The sequence below is a fragment of the Ascidia mentula genome, chromosome 5, assembly GCF_947561715.1.
Source record: "Ascidia mentula chromosome 5, kaAscMent1.1, whole genome shotgun sequence".
Lineage (NCBI taxonomy): Eukaryota > Metazoa > Chordata > Ascidiacea > Phlebobranchia > Ascidiidae > Ascidia > Ascidia mentula.
The window spans coordinates 18,283,501-18,294,020 of record NC_138570.1 but is presented as its reverse complement, the minus strand read 5'-3'; the positions used below and the strand labels follow the sequence as shown (position 1 = coordinate 18,294,020).

The window sequence follows — 10,520 nt, the reverse complement described above, 5'->3', positions numbered from 1 at the left end:
GAGTTGGGCATATGACAATGTACACGATATACGATCGCCAGACATCAGCTGCACTTATGAAACTTGACAGGTCGAAAAAGCGTGGACTGTCTAAAGCCCACTCGTCATTATTGCCTCATTTGTCTCTACTTGTTCGTCTCTGTTCCTCTATTTATAACTTTTGTCAGATAATGTTGTTCCAAGTAATCATATTTTTGCAACTATGTGTTCTGCTGACTTTATGGAAGAGCAGCAATTACGTAAAAGATTCCCATGTCGCTGTGATACCTTTAAGAGGTGCCAGCAGTCGGCGGGGTCCAACCGGACCAATGGGAACACCATATATCCCATGTCATCGCAAACCAGATGGATTGCGATTGGTTAAATTTGAAGAACAACATGTCTTAGGGAACAACCTAAGCGTCGAAATTAAACATTTTAAACAGAGTTTGACGGAAAATATTGGCGGTACGTTCAGCTTAAAGCAATGTCAACGTTTTCTTAAGCAGTTTTCTTAATGTTTTCAGCTTTCTTGTTTATTTTAAATCGTTTTTCTTACAGTAATTGAACGAATGATGACTCCAGCGAGCTGTTTGACTTCATCTGTGTACGGATACCAGAGCTTGCGTGATTGTAGAGAAGTTTTCTGCGATAACGGATGGACAGTAAGGGTGCATTTTGAAAGCATTTATCGTGATGAAAAGTAATCTCATCACTGCGATGTCGTTTAGTTTAGTAGCTATTTAAAAAAAAGAGATTCACACGCAACTATCACGAAGCAAGTAATAAGCATTTCATCATGTACCTTATCTTCAGATGCAGTTCAACTTCAAAAATTTTAATTTGATTTTAATTGCAGGTGATTCAACGTCGATTCGATGGATCGATTGATTTCAATAGAACATGGCAGGAATACAAAGATGGATTTGGAAACTTGACTGGAGAGTTCTGGCTGGGTAATGATATTGCAAAACATATACGCTAAAAAATACACATATAATGTATGTTCTCTGTTCTCTAGGTTTAGATGAAATCCATAGAATCACAAGCACACAGGGATGCCGACTGAGGATTGACTTACGAGGTTTCGATGGAACATTTGCATTTGCTCAATACAAGTAATGTTTGTTGTTGTGTTTACTACAAAGATATTGCATTCGTGATTCAGATTTTCATTTACGCGTTATTAACAGAGTGCTGTGTTAATAATTCTGTGCATAGCTTAAGTTGAATCCACGAAGTTTCCGTTCATAATCTTTGTACATTTATGTTACAGTTTGTTTGTGGTCGAAAACGAGTCGGACAATTATCGTTTACATGTTGCAGTATACACCGGTACTGCAGGTGACAGTTTAAATTCGTTTTACTCACAGAACGGAATGCAATTTAGCACTATAGACCGTGATAATGACGAGTAAGTTCAACCTGTTTAATTGTTCTTTGACTATTGGGAAAACAATGTTTTAAATTGTCAAACTTAAGAAGTATTGAATTATAAACGTTGCCACGGTTGCCACGGTTGCCACGGTTGCCACGGTTGCCACGGTTGCCACGGTTGCCACGGTTGCCACGGTTGCCACGGTTGCCACGGTTGCCACGGTTGCCACGGTTGCCACGGTTGCCACGGTTGCCACGGTTGCCACGGTTGCCACGGTTGCCACGGTTGCCACGGTTGCCACGGTTGCCACGGTTGCCACGGTTGCCACGGTTGCCACGGTTGCCACGGTTGCCACGGTTGCCACGGTTGCCACGGTTGCCACGGTTGCCACGGTTGCCACGGTTGCCACGGTTGCCACGGTTGCCACGGTTGCCACGGTTGCCACGGTTGCCACGGTTGCCACGGTTGCCACGGTTGCCACGGTTGCCACGGTTGCCACGGTTGCCACGGTTGCGCCACCTAAAAATCCCTTTTTGGTCACATTGTGCGCATTCTAATTACATTTTACAAATTAAAAAGTATGGGACAGTTTGTGAGACTACTAAGAACAAACGCATAATAAACCAAGCGAACTTCTTCCAACAGATGGAGCCAGGGTAATTGCGCCCATTCTCAAGAGACAGCATGGGGAGGATGGTGGTTTGGTAATTGTGCCCACGCAACTTTGAATGCAGAATGGGGAAAATCCGTAGGAAGTTATCATAACATAGTATGGTTCACATGGAAAGGCAAGGACGAAGCTTTGAAGGAAACAACAATGAAAGTTCGATGCGACTGAACAACATAAACATTTACTGGTTTTGCATCCTGTGGCAGAGGTCGCTCATCGATCTTCACCTCAGCGTCACGGTTACCTTTGGGCAAAGTTTGTTCAGAGCAAATAGAAGTTTTATGACCATGAATTTCTTTACCAGAAAAGTCGAAGTGTTTGTGTCTTTTTTAAAAAAAACTTTGCAAAAAGTTGCTATTATCACAAATAAATAATGGTGTTTCGAAGCAACAGAGTGTATGGGTTCATTTCAAAAAAGTCGAAAAAAAAAAGAATAGAGTGTAGTTGATAGCAAATGGAAAAACAAACGCAAGATAGAGCAATTTGTTTCATTTTTCCACGTTTTTGCACCAACACTTTGAGATAATTTTACATTTTGGTGAAATAACCTCTTTTGTCGGACGGGGATATAGCACGCAAATGCAATACCCCAACAGAGTGGATACTAGTAATAAAACGGAATTTAAATTCCAGTTGTTTAAGTGCGCCCCCTCTCGGATATATGTCGAAGTTTTTGTTGCCACACGCTGACAGCACAGAACCCAGCAAATCTTTTATTCAACTTTTCATGAAATTTGTGAGCATTTGCTTTGCTTAAAATTTTTACATTGTGTTTTTTTGTGGAACCACACATGTTTCCTCTTTACATTATGGATGACATTATATATAATCTAGTGAGCCCTGTTCATTTTTTTCGTTTCTTTGTAGACAGTAATACAATATACCATCCTCCTGCATAATGTTACTACCAGTTTATGAACAAATTCTAAAATCTTTGTAAGAAACCTCAGACAAGAATGTGCACAATCCACAAGATTTTGCTTCATCTGTATCTGCATGAAATGATTGTATCAAGAAAAATTGCGTTCAGCATATATTGAAATATCTCTCAGTACTTGCTGGTGCACTGTTTTGATAAGAGACTGACTGTTAAACACCTTTATTCGCACAAGCTTTCGCGAGCTTGATTTCACTTCGGGTGCAGGAAATTGCGTGACAAATAAAATGCGGTAACGGCGCTAAAAACAAGAAAGAAAAAACGCACGAAGAGGTGATCACTGTTGGTCACTTTGTACCCATGGCATCTTAGTGCGTGTACTGACTCATGAAGCCCCAGTCTCTATTAAGACCGTGGTTGACAGAGTCAAACCGTTCGATGTGGTTCCGCCGTCTCTCTGGCTGGTCTTGTTCTTTTCTGAACCTTCTGCAGCACCATGACCATCATGTCTTCAACACTGTGGTCAGGCTCGTTAAAATGAGCTCCTACCGGTTTCTCCTAGTTGTTGTGCCGAATATCGTTCTTGTGTCCGTTCATTCGTTGTCTTTGTGTTTGCCCGATGTACAAAGCTAGTGGACAGCGCGCACACGTTAAGGCGTAAATCACGTTGGTCGACCTGCAGGAAAATGTTCCTTGCGGTGTAAAATGTTGCCCATGCTTTGTAATGAGATGATTAGCCCTGTTTATCAGGTGGCACAATGCGCATCTCACTCCTCCACATGGGTATGTCCCAAAGTTCTTCTTGGTTGTAGTCCCCGTGAAATATCCCAATTAAACACTAAGTAAGACCAAAACAATACATTACTTGTCCGTATGTAGTGTATTGATCAAACTGTTACCGCCTAAAAATAAATTTACTAGATAAATGTTGTGCACATTCACTGCCTGTATACACAACTGACTTTTCGTACATCGGAAAACATGACATAATGATATCCTCAACTTCCACGTAACCCGTCCCCGGGCTTCTTTTATCAGAACACTCACCTCCCCGTTGTAGTATCCGATATCCATGGTTTGTGTATCTCCGCCTACCTTTGCCGCCCATACTTGTAAGCAATTAACACACAGCTTTCCGTAGATCATATTTCCTTTGTTGTGAAGGCGAGTAAACAAAGTACGTTGAGGGATTTCAACAGGAAAGTCGCAGCATATGTCATGGTATAGAAGAGTTTTTATAAAGCGACGTATATAGTTCAAGGCAACCCCAAGGTTTCATTTATCGAAGTTTGTTGGTTTGGTGGCGATCAAAGGCGTTCTGTTAGAAACAGTTGAATGTCATACAATATATTTGGTACAAAAAAGCTTCTGCTCTTAAAATCTGATTTAACCACTGCCTTAAAACCTTTTGAAAAAAATGTGGTTTTTGTCACGAAATTCATCTCGTTATGAGATTCTCAAAGCAACTGCTTACTAAGCTTGATAAAATGCACGCCCTGTGTGCACCAATTTGAATTGACCATTTCGTCTTTTGTAATCGGGCGTCCTTCTGTGTTTGAGTTCGTGACACAAATATCCTAGGGTGGTAAATTCAAATCAGCGCTATTATTTGCCCTCCGCTCAGACTTGTCCGTTGAAATCAATTGTTTCTGAAGGTAACAAAAACTTATGCAAATATGAATGACTCTTTTGTTCAGCTGTGGCGTAAGATATATTTGTTTACGTGGTGCATTCGACTGGTTCGTTACCAACGAGTACAGGATGTTTAATGTGTAACCGCTCAAAGCTCACTCTTAACTCCGTTATGGCCTGTTGACTTTTTGCATAGGCTGGAATGTGCGTTGGTGTGTTTGGTACGTCACGGTTTCAACGTGGGTTGTGCAGACTATATGTTTTTCGAACGCATATGATTGCAGTTAGTAATGTAATGTTGTACGGACGACTGTGTAGTAATGGAAACGACATTTATACTGGTACACATATACAATATGCTGACAAAATAAATATCGAATAAAGACACAGCAAACATGTTAGGCGAGGTCTCGACAACTGTACGGATGGGATGACTGTGTATAGTAATTGAAACCACGCTAATGCTAAGATAACTGTGACGTAGTCGTCTAGTGAGATCAGAGTAGCGACGCAGATGAGAGTATAGTGTGTAAAGAGCATTGATGTTTTCGGCCATAAACTGTAGTAAAAAGTCGCGAATTGACACTTTATGGTGTACTCTGCTTGCGGGACAAAGTTGTTCAATCGGATAGTTACTAATGTCGTTAAAATATAAAGACTTAGTGATACTAATGTCGTCCCATAAAGACTTAATGATAAATTACACTGACCGATTTAACGACATCGCTGTGTGTTTGTTTTATGACATTAGCTTCTGGGCAGCAAACGTTGTCTAAATACTATTGTCAGAAGAGTCTTTTGTATCAGAAGAGTCTCTTTGTGTTGATTGTATAGTCATATTTGTTTTACTCATCGCTGCACTTTCCTAGTTATGAAGCCAAGGAAAGAAGATATCTACTTGCACCAACAAAAAGTTTTGAACTTTTTGAACAAGTAATTGAAAATTTGAACTTCCAATTTTAACAGAAGTTAAATACTTTTGTTGATGCAGTGACAGAAAAGGTGCGAAAAGATTTTGCAACAGAACACTTCGATCCCAAGGAGATCACTTTTCAATTCATGGTGCTGTTGTTTGTTCTATGTCTGATTACTTCAATGGATTGCTCACTGCTGATGTAAGTGTTTGGTTTATAGGAAAAATTAGATAGGCAAATAGTAGTGTTGGAGATATAGACCGTGTCACAGTTTTGACCTATCACGCTTTTTTGCATCTCGTTGAATGATGGCCATTGTTTGGTGATCGTTAGCTCTATAAAATGACGCGTGCACACACTCTTTTTCGCAACTTGAAACAAAAAAAGTTATCAAGTCATTTTGTGTGACTCGAAATGTTTCATCACAATTTGGCCAAAAAAAACATTTTGTTGGATTTGGTTGAAATGTTTTGTCTTTAAAAGCATACAAAGGAGAATCTGCATGCTCTTTATATCCGTTGTACGCGTTAGATTTGCTCCACACTAACACCCACACATCAAATTGTAGACATATGTAAAATAATAAATCTTTTTCTGAAGTTTGTGAAAGTTACGTTTGAGTTTTGGCAACGACATATCTTTTTCAGATGCAAGAAAGTAGTTCTTCGGACGTTGGTATCGACCAAATTCCACCAAACATTATAAAAATTCTACTGGAATACATTTACACAGGCTGTATCGAAGTAACAGAGAAAAACGTTATGGAATTGTTGGAGGTAGCTGATTATACACTAATGACAGGTAAGGATTTAGACTACGACCTACTGTAAGGTAAGTTAAGAAAATAACAGCTCACTCACACAAATTTCTGTCAGTGATTTTAATTCGATTCTCAGAGCGACAGTTACAACCGAAACACTGCCTCCAACTTCGCCATTATTGTCACTGTAAGAAAAGGCTGCGTCTCAACTAATTACATGTATTCTGGCAAGCAATATAGATCAATATCAATGCTATACATGTACTCACATTAAGTCAACATAAGCAAATATTTACTTGTTCTCTCATTATTTAACTTTGGAGAGTGTTATGTGTTTGGAAAAACAATTAATAGGATGTTGGTACAGGCCAAACATTTATATTTTGTATCTTGATTTGCTCCAAACATAAAAACGCACCACATACTACAATAGCAATCTTTTTATTATATGACGTCATTCCAAAAGAATTTCCATAATTCTTGCTTCACAAACCTATGGTGCAGTCACTTAAGCCTGAACATGTTGTCTAATATTTTAGAGCTGAAGTCTCTTTGCAAAGAATTCATTCTGCAAATGATATCAATCGAAAATTGTCTAAAACTAAGGTCTTACGCAATTCAATACTGTCTTGAAGACGTTGAAAACAAAGCAAATCAATTAATTGCTAACAACATTGCAAAAGTCGTAGAGCATGAGGACGTACAATCCATGTCTGCATTAATCACACAAAAACCGGAAGGGGTTAGTCAAGTTTTTCATTGGTTCAAGATACTCGTTTACTTTGTGTTTAAATGTAGATGGCAGAAGTTCTTTTTTGTGGGTTGGTGCAATGGGTCAATTTTGATCCATCTCAGCGAGAGAATTCGTTCGAAAAGCTCTTCTCACAACTTGACTTTACGTATATTTCTACTCAATTTCTTAAAACTACAGTTGCCAAAGAAGTAAATTGGTAACAGTTGGTATACTTTTGAGTATTTCATGACATATATTTCCCCTTTAGCGTCTTGTTACAAACAATTATGACTGTTCAAGTAAATTGACCATTCTCCTAAACGAAGTTGAATCACCCGGATCAAATGACATTACATGTGGAACTGAAAAAGGTAAAATACGTTTTTTTTTTCAATCCACGCAGTTAAGAAGTCATTTAAAGAATAACCAAAAATAGGCACCTTTCACAGATCTCTAAGCAGTAACTAGGTAACACCATATGGGATAATTGTCCATTTTATCCCATATTGGCATTGATCCTGCCTTATTTTCTTCCTCTTACGCAAAACAAACAGACAAATAATTCAGTATTTCCTTGCATGAATGTGGCCTATTTTTATATTATTTTGTCATAGCACATTTTTTTTTTAAAACGAATGTTTTTTCTTGCACAATGGGGTGTTTATATGAACAAGATGCAGGAATAATAGTATTGCACATAGAAAAATTCTTATTGCTTGAGTTATGTTACAGATTTGTCCGAGTTTCTTCTTATTGGCGGTAGTGGTTCTGAAAGAGATTGTACAAAATGGAATGTTACCACAAAGCAGCATCAACACTATCCGGTATGGGCTTATATGGTTTTCTGATAAGTTTCTGGTCAAATGGATTTAGTTGTTATCCATGTATTAGCTCTGGTGGAAGATTGCTGTAAAAGTCTTTATTTAGAGATTGAACTCAGCTAGGGTATTCCCAACATCAGCAAAATATGGTCAATACGTTTATGTAATGGGTGGAGAAAGTAGAAAACAAAGTTGTGAGATGCTGGATTTGAAGAAAAAAATTGAATGGACGGGAATCGCTGATATAATTGAACCAAGACATGAAGCTGCAGCATCTGTAGTTCAAGGTTACAACTATTTTTGAAGATGCCGAGTGTTATTATTTGCGCAAATTTGTTTTGTGATTCTGGGAATCATTTCCCATTCTGTTGCAAGTGGCCCCTGACGACTTCCACCATATTTTAAATATGTCCATTGTCTCAACGAAAGTTTCTGTGATAGTTGACATAAAAATGTAAACTAGATAATTAAATGATTAAAGGACAGTTTAACATTATTTATACCTGGTGGTTTCGTGCTGTTTTAGATCAAATATACCTCACTGGCGGTCGTGGAGACGACGGGTCACTTTCATCATGTTTGGTTTATGAAGTAAAGCAAGACAGGTGGATCAAGGGTTTTGACATGTTACAACCAAGAAACGCCCATGGAATGTGTTCAATTGGCAGTAAGCATTGTTTCTATTAATATTTGTACTATTCAGTATCGTGAAACTGGGACAAACAATGAAAACAGCACATTGGTTTTGTTTGAAAATGATGTGAAAATACTGAGAAATGAGTGGCGATAAACCTATTTGTTATTAGCTTTTGATATTTTAGTGTTTACAAATAGATAGAAAATAGAAAAAATAATAGAAAAAATAACAACAAACGGTATAGCCCACTACTCACTGCGCCTACTACACATAGTCTACTAAATAAATTTACTAATTTAAAGCTGCAGTCTGAATTGTTTCAGATTCGATTTATTGCATTGGAGGTTCTGAAAACGAAACCCTGAGATCGTGTGAACGTCGTGATGTACGTTCTAACCGTTCTTCTGCAATAGCATCTCTCAATCATCCAAGATGTCATTTAGCATGTGCAGAAATTGGAGAGTTTTTGTATGCGATTGGTTAGTTTCAAGTATTTGCAAGAATAACATGTTTGTAAATGACATATTTGTAAAAAGTTTGCATTTAGCAATTGTTTTCATGATTGCTTATGTCCTAATTCTTATGCTATATTTTTGTATAGTTTTTAAACCCGATAAATGCATCACAAATTGCTAGTAGAATGAAATGTACAGCATGACAAATATTGTAAAAATGTAATTTGATTTTAATTTGTATTTCGATTTGCAGGAGGTTGGGGCGGTGATTCCTTGCAAACAGTCGAAAAATACGACCGTAGATTGAACAAGTGGAACATGTTGCCCTCTCTCTTGTTTCCTCGTAACCAACATGTTGCTTGTGTTGTTGGTGGAAAGAGTTATGTTGTTGGTGGAGACAAGTAAGATAAAATATAACTTACGTACATGATACTCCTTGGTAGAAATTGACTGTCAAAGTTCACGTTAACAGTAATCACTGCATTCTACGTTGTAAAGTTGAGATGCTGAAAGAACCCAAGAAGACTTACACAAATGCGCGTTTATACAGACATACAAAAACAGCTGTTTTATATTTAGTAGATCATATTCAAATTCTTGCAATAACAGGACTTCGTGCTCGGTTGTATAAAAAGACAAGTCATCAACAATGTTGTAAACCTAAAACATGTTGTTATTTTAGTGGCTTCGATGATTCACAAACATCAGTTGAAGTTTATGACCCAACCTTGCTTGTGTGGAAAGAAGCTTTCGGTCTTGTAAAGCCAGTGTTGGGGGCAACTGTGATTGCTATTTAACTTTTTGGTGTTTGTCCATTCTTCTGCTATTGACCATAAACGGGATAATTTCTAAACTGTCGTTTTGCCCTCTGTGCTTTTTTCCTATTTTTTAGATATATCTTTACGTGCAAAAGGGGCACTTATTATCGGTTAGTTGTCAGGATGCAGATCAAAGTTGTTGTCTCAATAACACGGTGTTATTATAGGACGTATTCTATTTGAACAAGGCAGTATTGCAGGCGTGGGTAATGTTTTTTGTCTGTTAACTGTGCTTTGTGACATTTGGAAGTTTTATTGGCATTTGATTAATGCAACTGACGAATGTGATTTCACAGCGCGCAGCCTACATTTGCGTATATAGATCGGTCGCAAAACAGTTTGGTAAGTGTGCTAGTATTTGGCATGTCTGCAAACTGTATGTACATTTGTGTTTCTTTGTTTGTTTAAATAGAATCCGTTCCTGTTCTGGCGCGTTGATGTGCCGGTCATTCCGTTGCATTGAATACAAGTGTTGTGCTCTGCCGGCTTGGCCACTACCTGGGAGAATTTGGGGCGCGTTTTCAACACATTTGGACTAAAGGCTAAACCTGCTGTGTGGCGTGCATAGCGCGACCGATCCTCTGGATAACCACGTTACAGTAATGTTTATTTATAAGAATAATTTGACAGAAAACACGAAAAGCAACTATTGTGCGTTTATCACTGTTTGTTGTTTCACCATCTTCCCATAATGCCACTATTCTTGTTCGAAAAAACACGCTTTGCTAAAATTAAATTTCTGAAGGAGTGAGGATGAAGAAACGCCTGTGTGAACGCTTTTATAAGTATATTTGTATCGCTGCCTTGGTGAGAACACAGACGTCTGTTATGAACACTATCGCGGAA

The 10,520-nt window shown here is 38.3% G+C and overlaps 2 protein-coding genes across 2 annotated transcripts; both read left to right on the top strand.

Moving 5' to 3' along the window:
• Positions 1-171: 171 nt before the first annotated feature.
• LOC145903813 (fibroleukin-like) lies at positions 172-2,407 on the top strand. The gene is made up of 6 exons (XM_082991975.1): positions 172-447; positions 541-644; positions 839-935; positions 1,001-1,097; positions 1,256-1,393; positions 2,003-2,407. The coding sequence occupies exons 1-6, from the start codon at positions 309-311 to the stop codon at positions 2,193-2,195; spliced, it is 768 nt and encodes a 255-aa protein (XP_082848101.1). The 5' UTR covers positions 172-308; the 3' UTR covers positions 2,196-2,407.
• A 2,846-nt stretch (positions 2,408-5,253) lies between these two features.
• Positions 5,254-10,204, top strand: LOC145903812 (kelch-like protein 12). The gene is made up of 12 exons (XM_082991974.1): positions 5,254-5,469; positions 5,528-5,651; positions 6,098-6,251; positions 6,750-6,952; positions 7,009-7,152; positions 7,212-7,314; positions 7,676-7,767; positions 7,871-8,051; positions 8,291-8,431; positions 8,725-8,880; positions 9,110-9,257; positions 9,539-10,204. Exons 1-12 carry the CDS (start codon positions 5,408-5,410, stop codon positions 9,651-9,653), a joined length of 1,623 nt encoding a protein of 540 aa, XP_082848100.1. The 5' UTR covers positions 5,254-5,407; the 3' UTR covers positions 9,654-10,204.
• The last annotated feature ends 316 nt before the right edge of the window (positions 10,205-10,520 follow it).

Bases quoted from the DNA above. Each gene is read 5' to 3' on its own strand.
- LOC145903813 (XM_082991975.1), top strand. From the start codon at position 309: ATGGGAACACCATATATCCCATGTCATCGCAAACCAGATGGATTGCGA. The intron at 645-838 runs GTAAGGGTGCAT...TTTTAATTGCAG, and splicing joins TCTGCGATAACGGATGGACA to GTGATTCAACGTCGATTCGA. The intron at 936-1,000 runs GTAATGATATTG...TCTGTTCTCTAG, and splicing joins GACTGGAGAGTTCTGGCTGG to GTTTAGATGAAATCCATAGA.
- LOC145903812 (XM_082991974.1), top strand. From the start codon at position 5,408: ATGAAGCCAAGGAAAGAAGATATCTACTTGCACCAACAAAAAGTTTTG. The intron at 6,953-7,008 runs GTTAGTCAAGTT...GTTTAAATGTAG, and splicing joins TCACACAAAAACCGGAAGGG to ATGGCAGAAGTTCTTTTTTG. The intron at 8,052-8,290 runs GTTACAACTATT...GTGCTGTTTTAG, and splicing joins TGCAGCATCTGTAGTTCAAG to ATCAAATATACCTCACTGGC.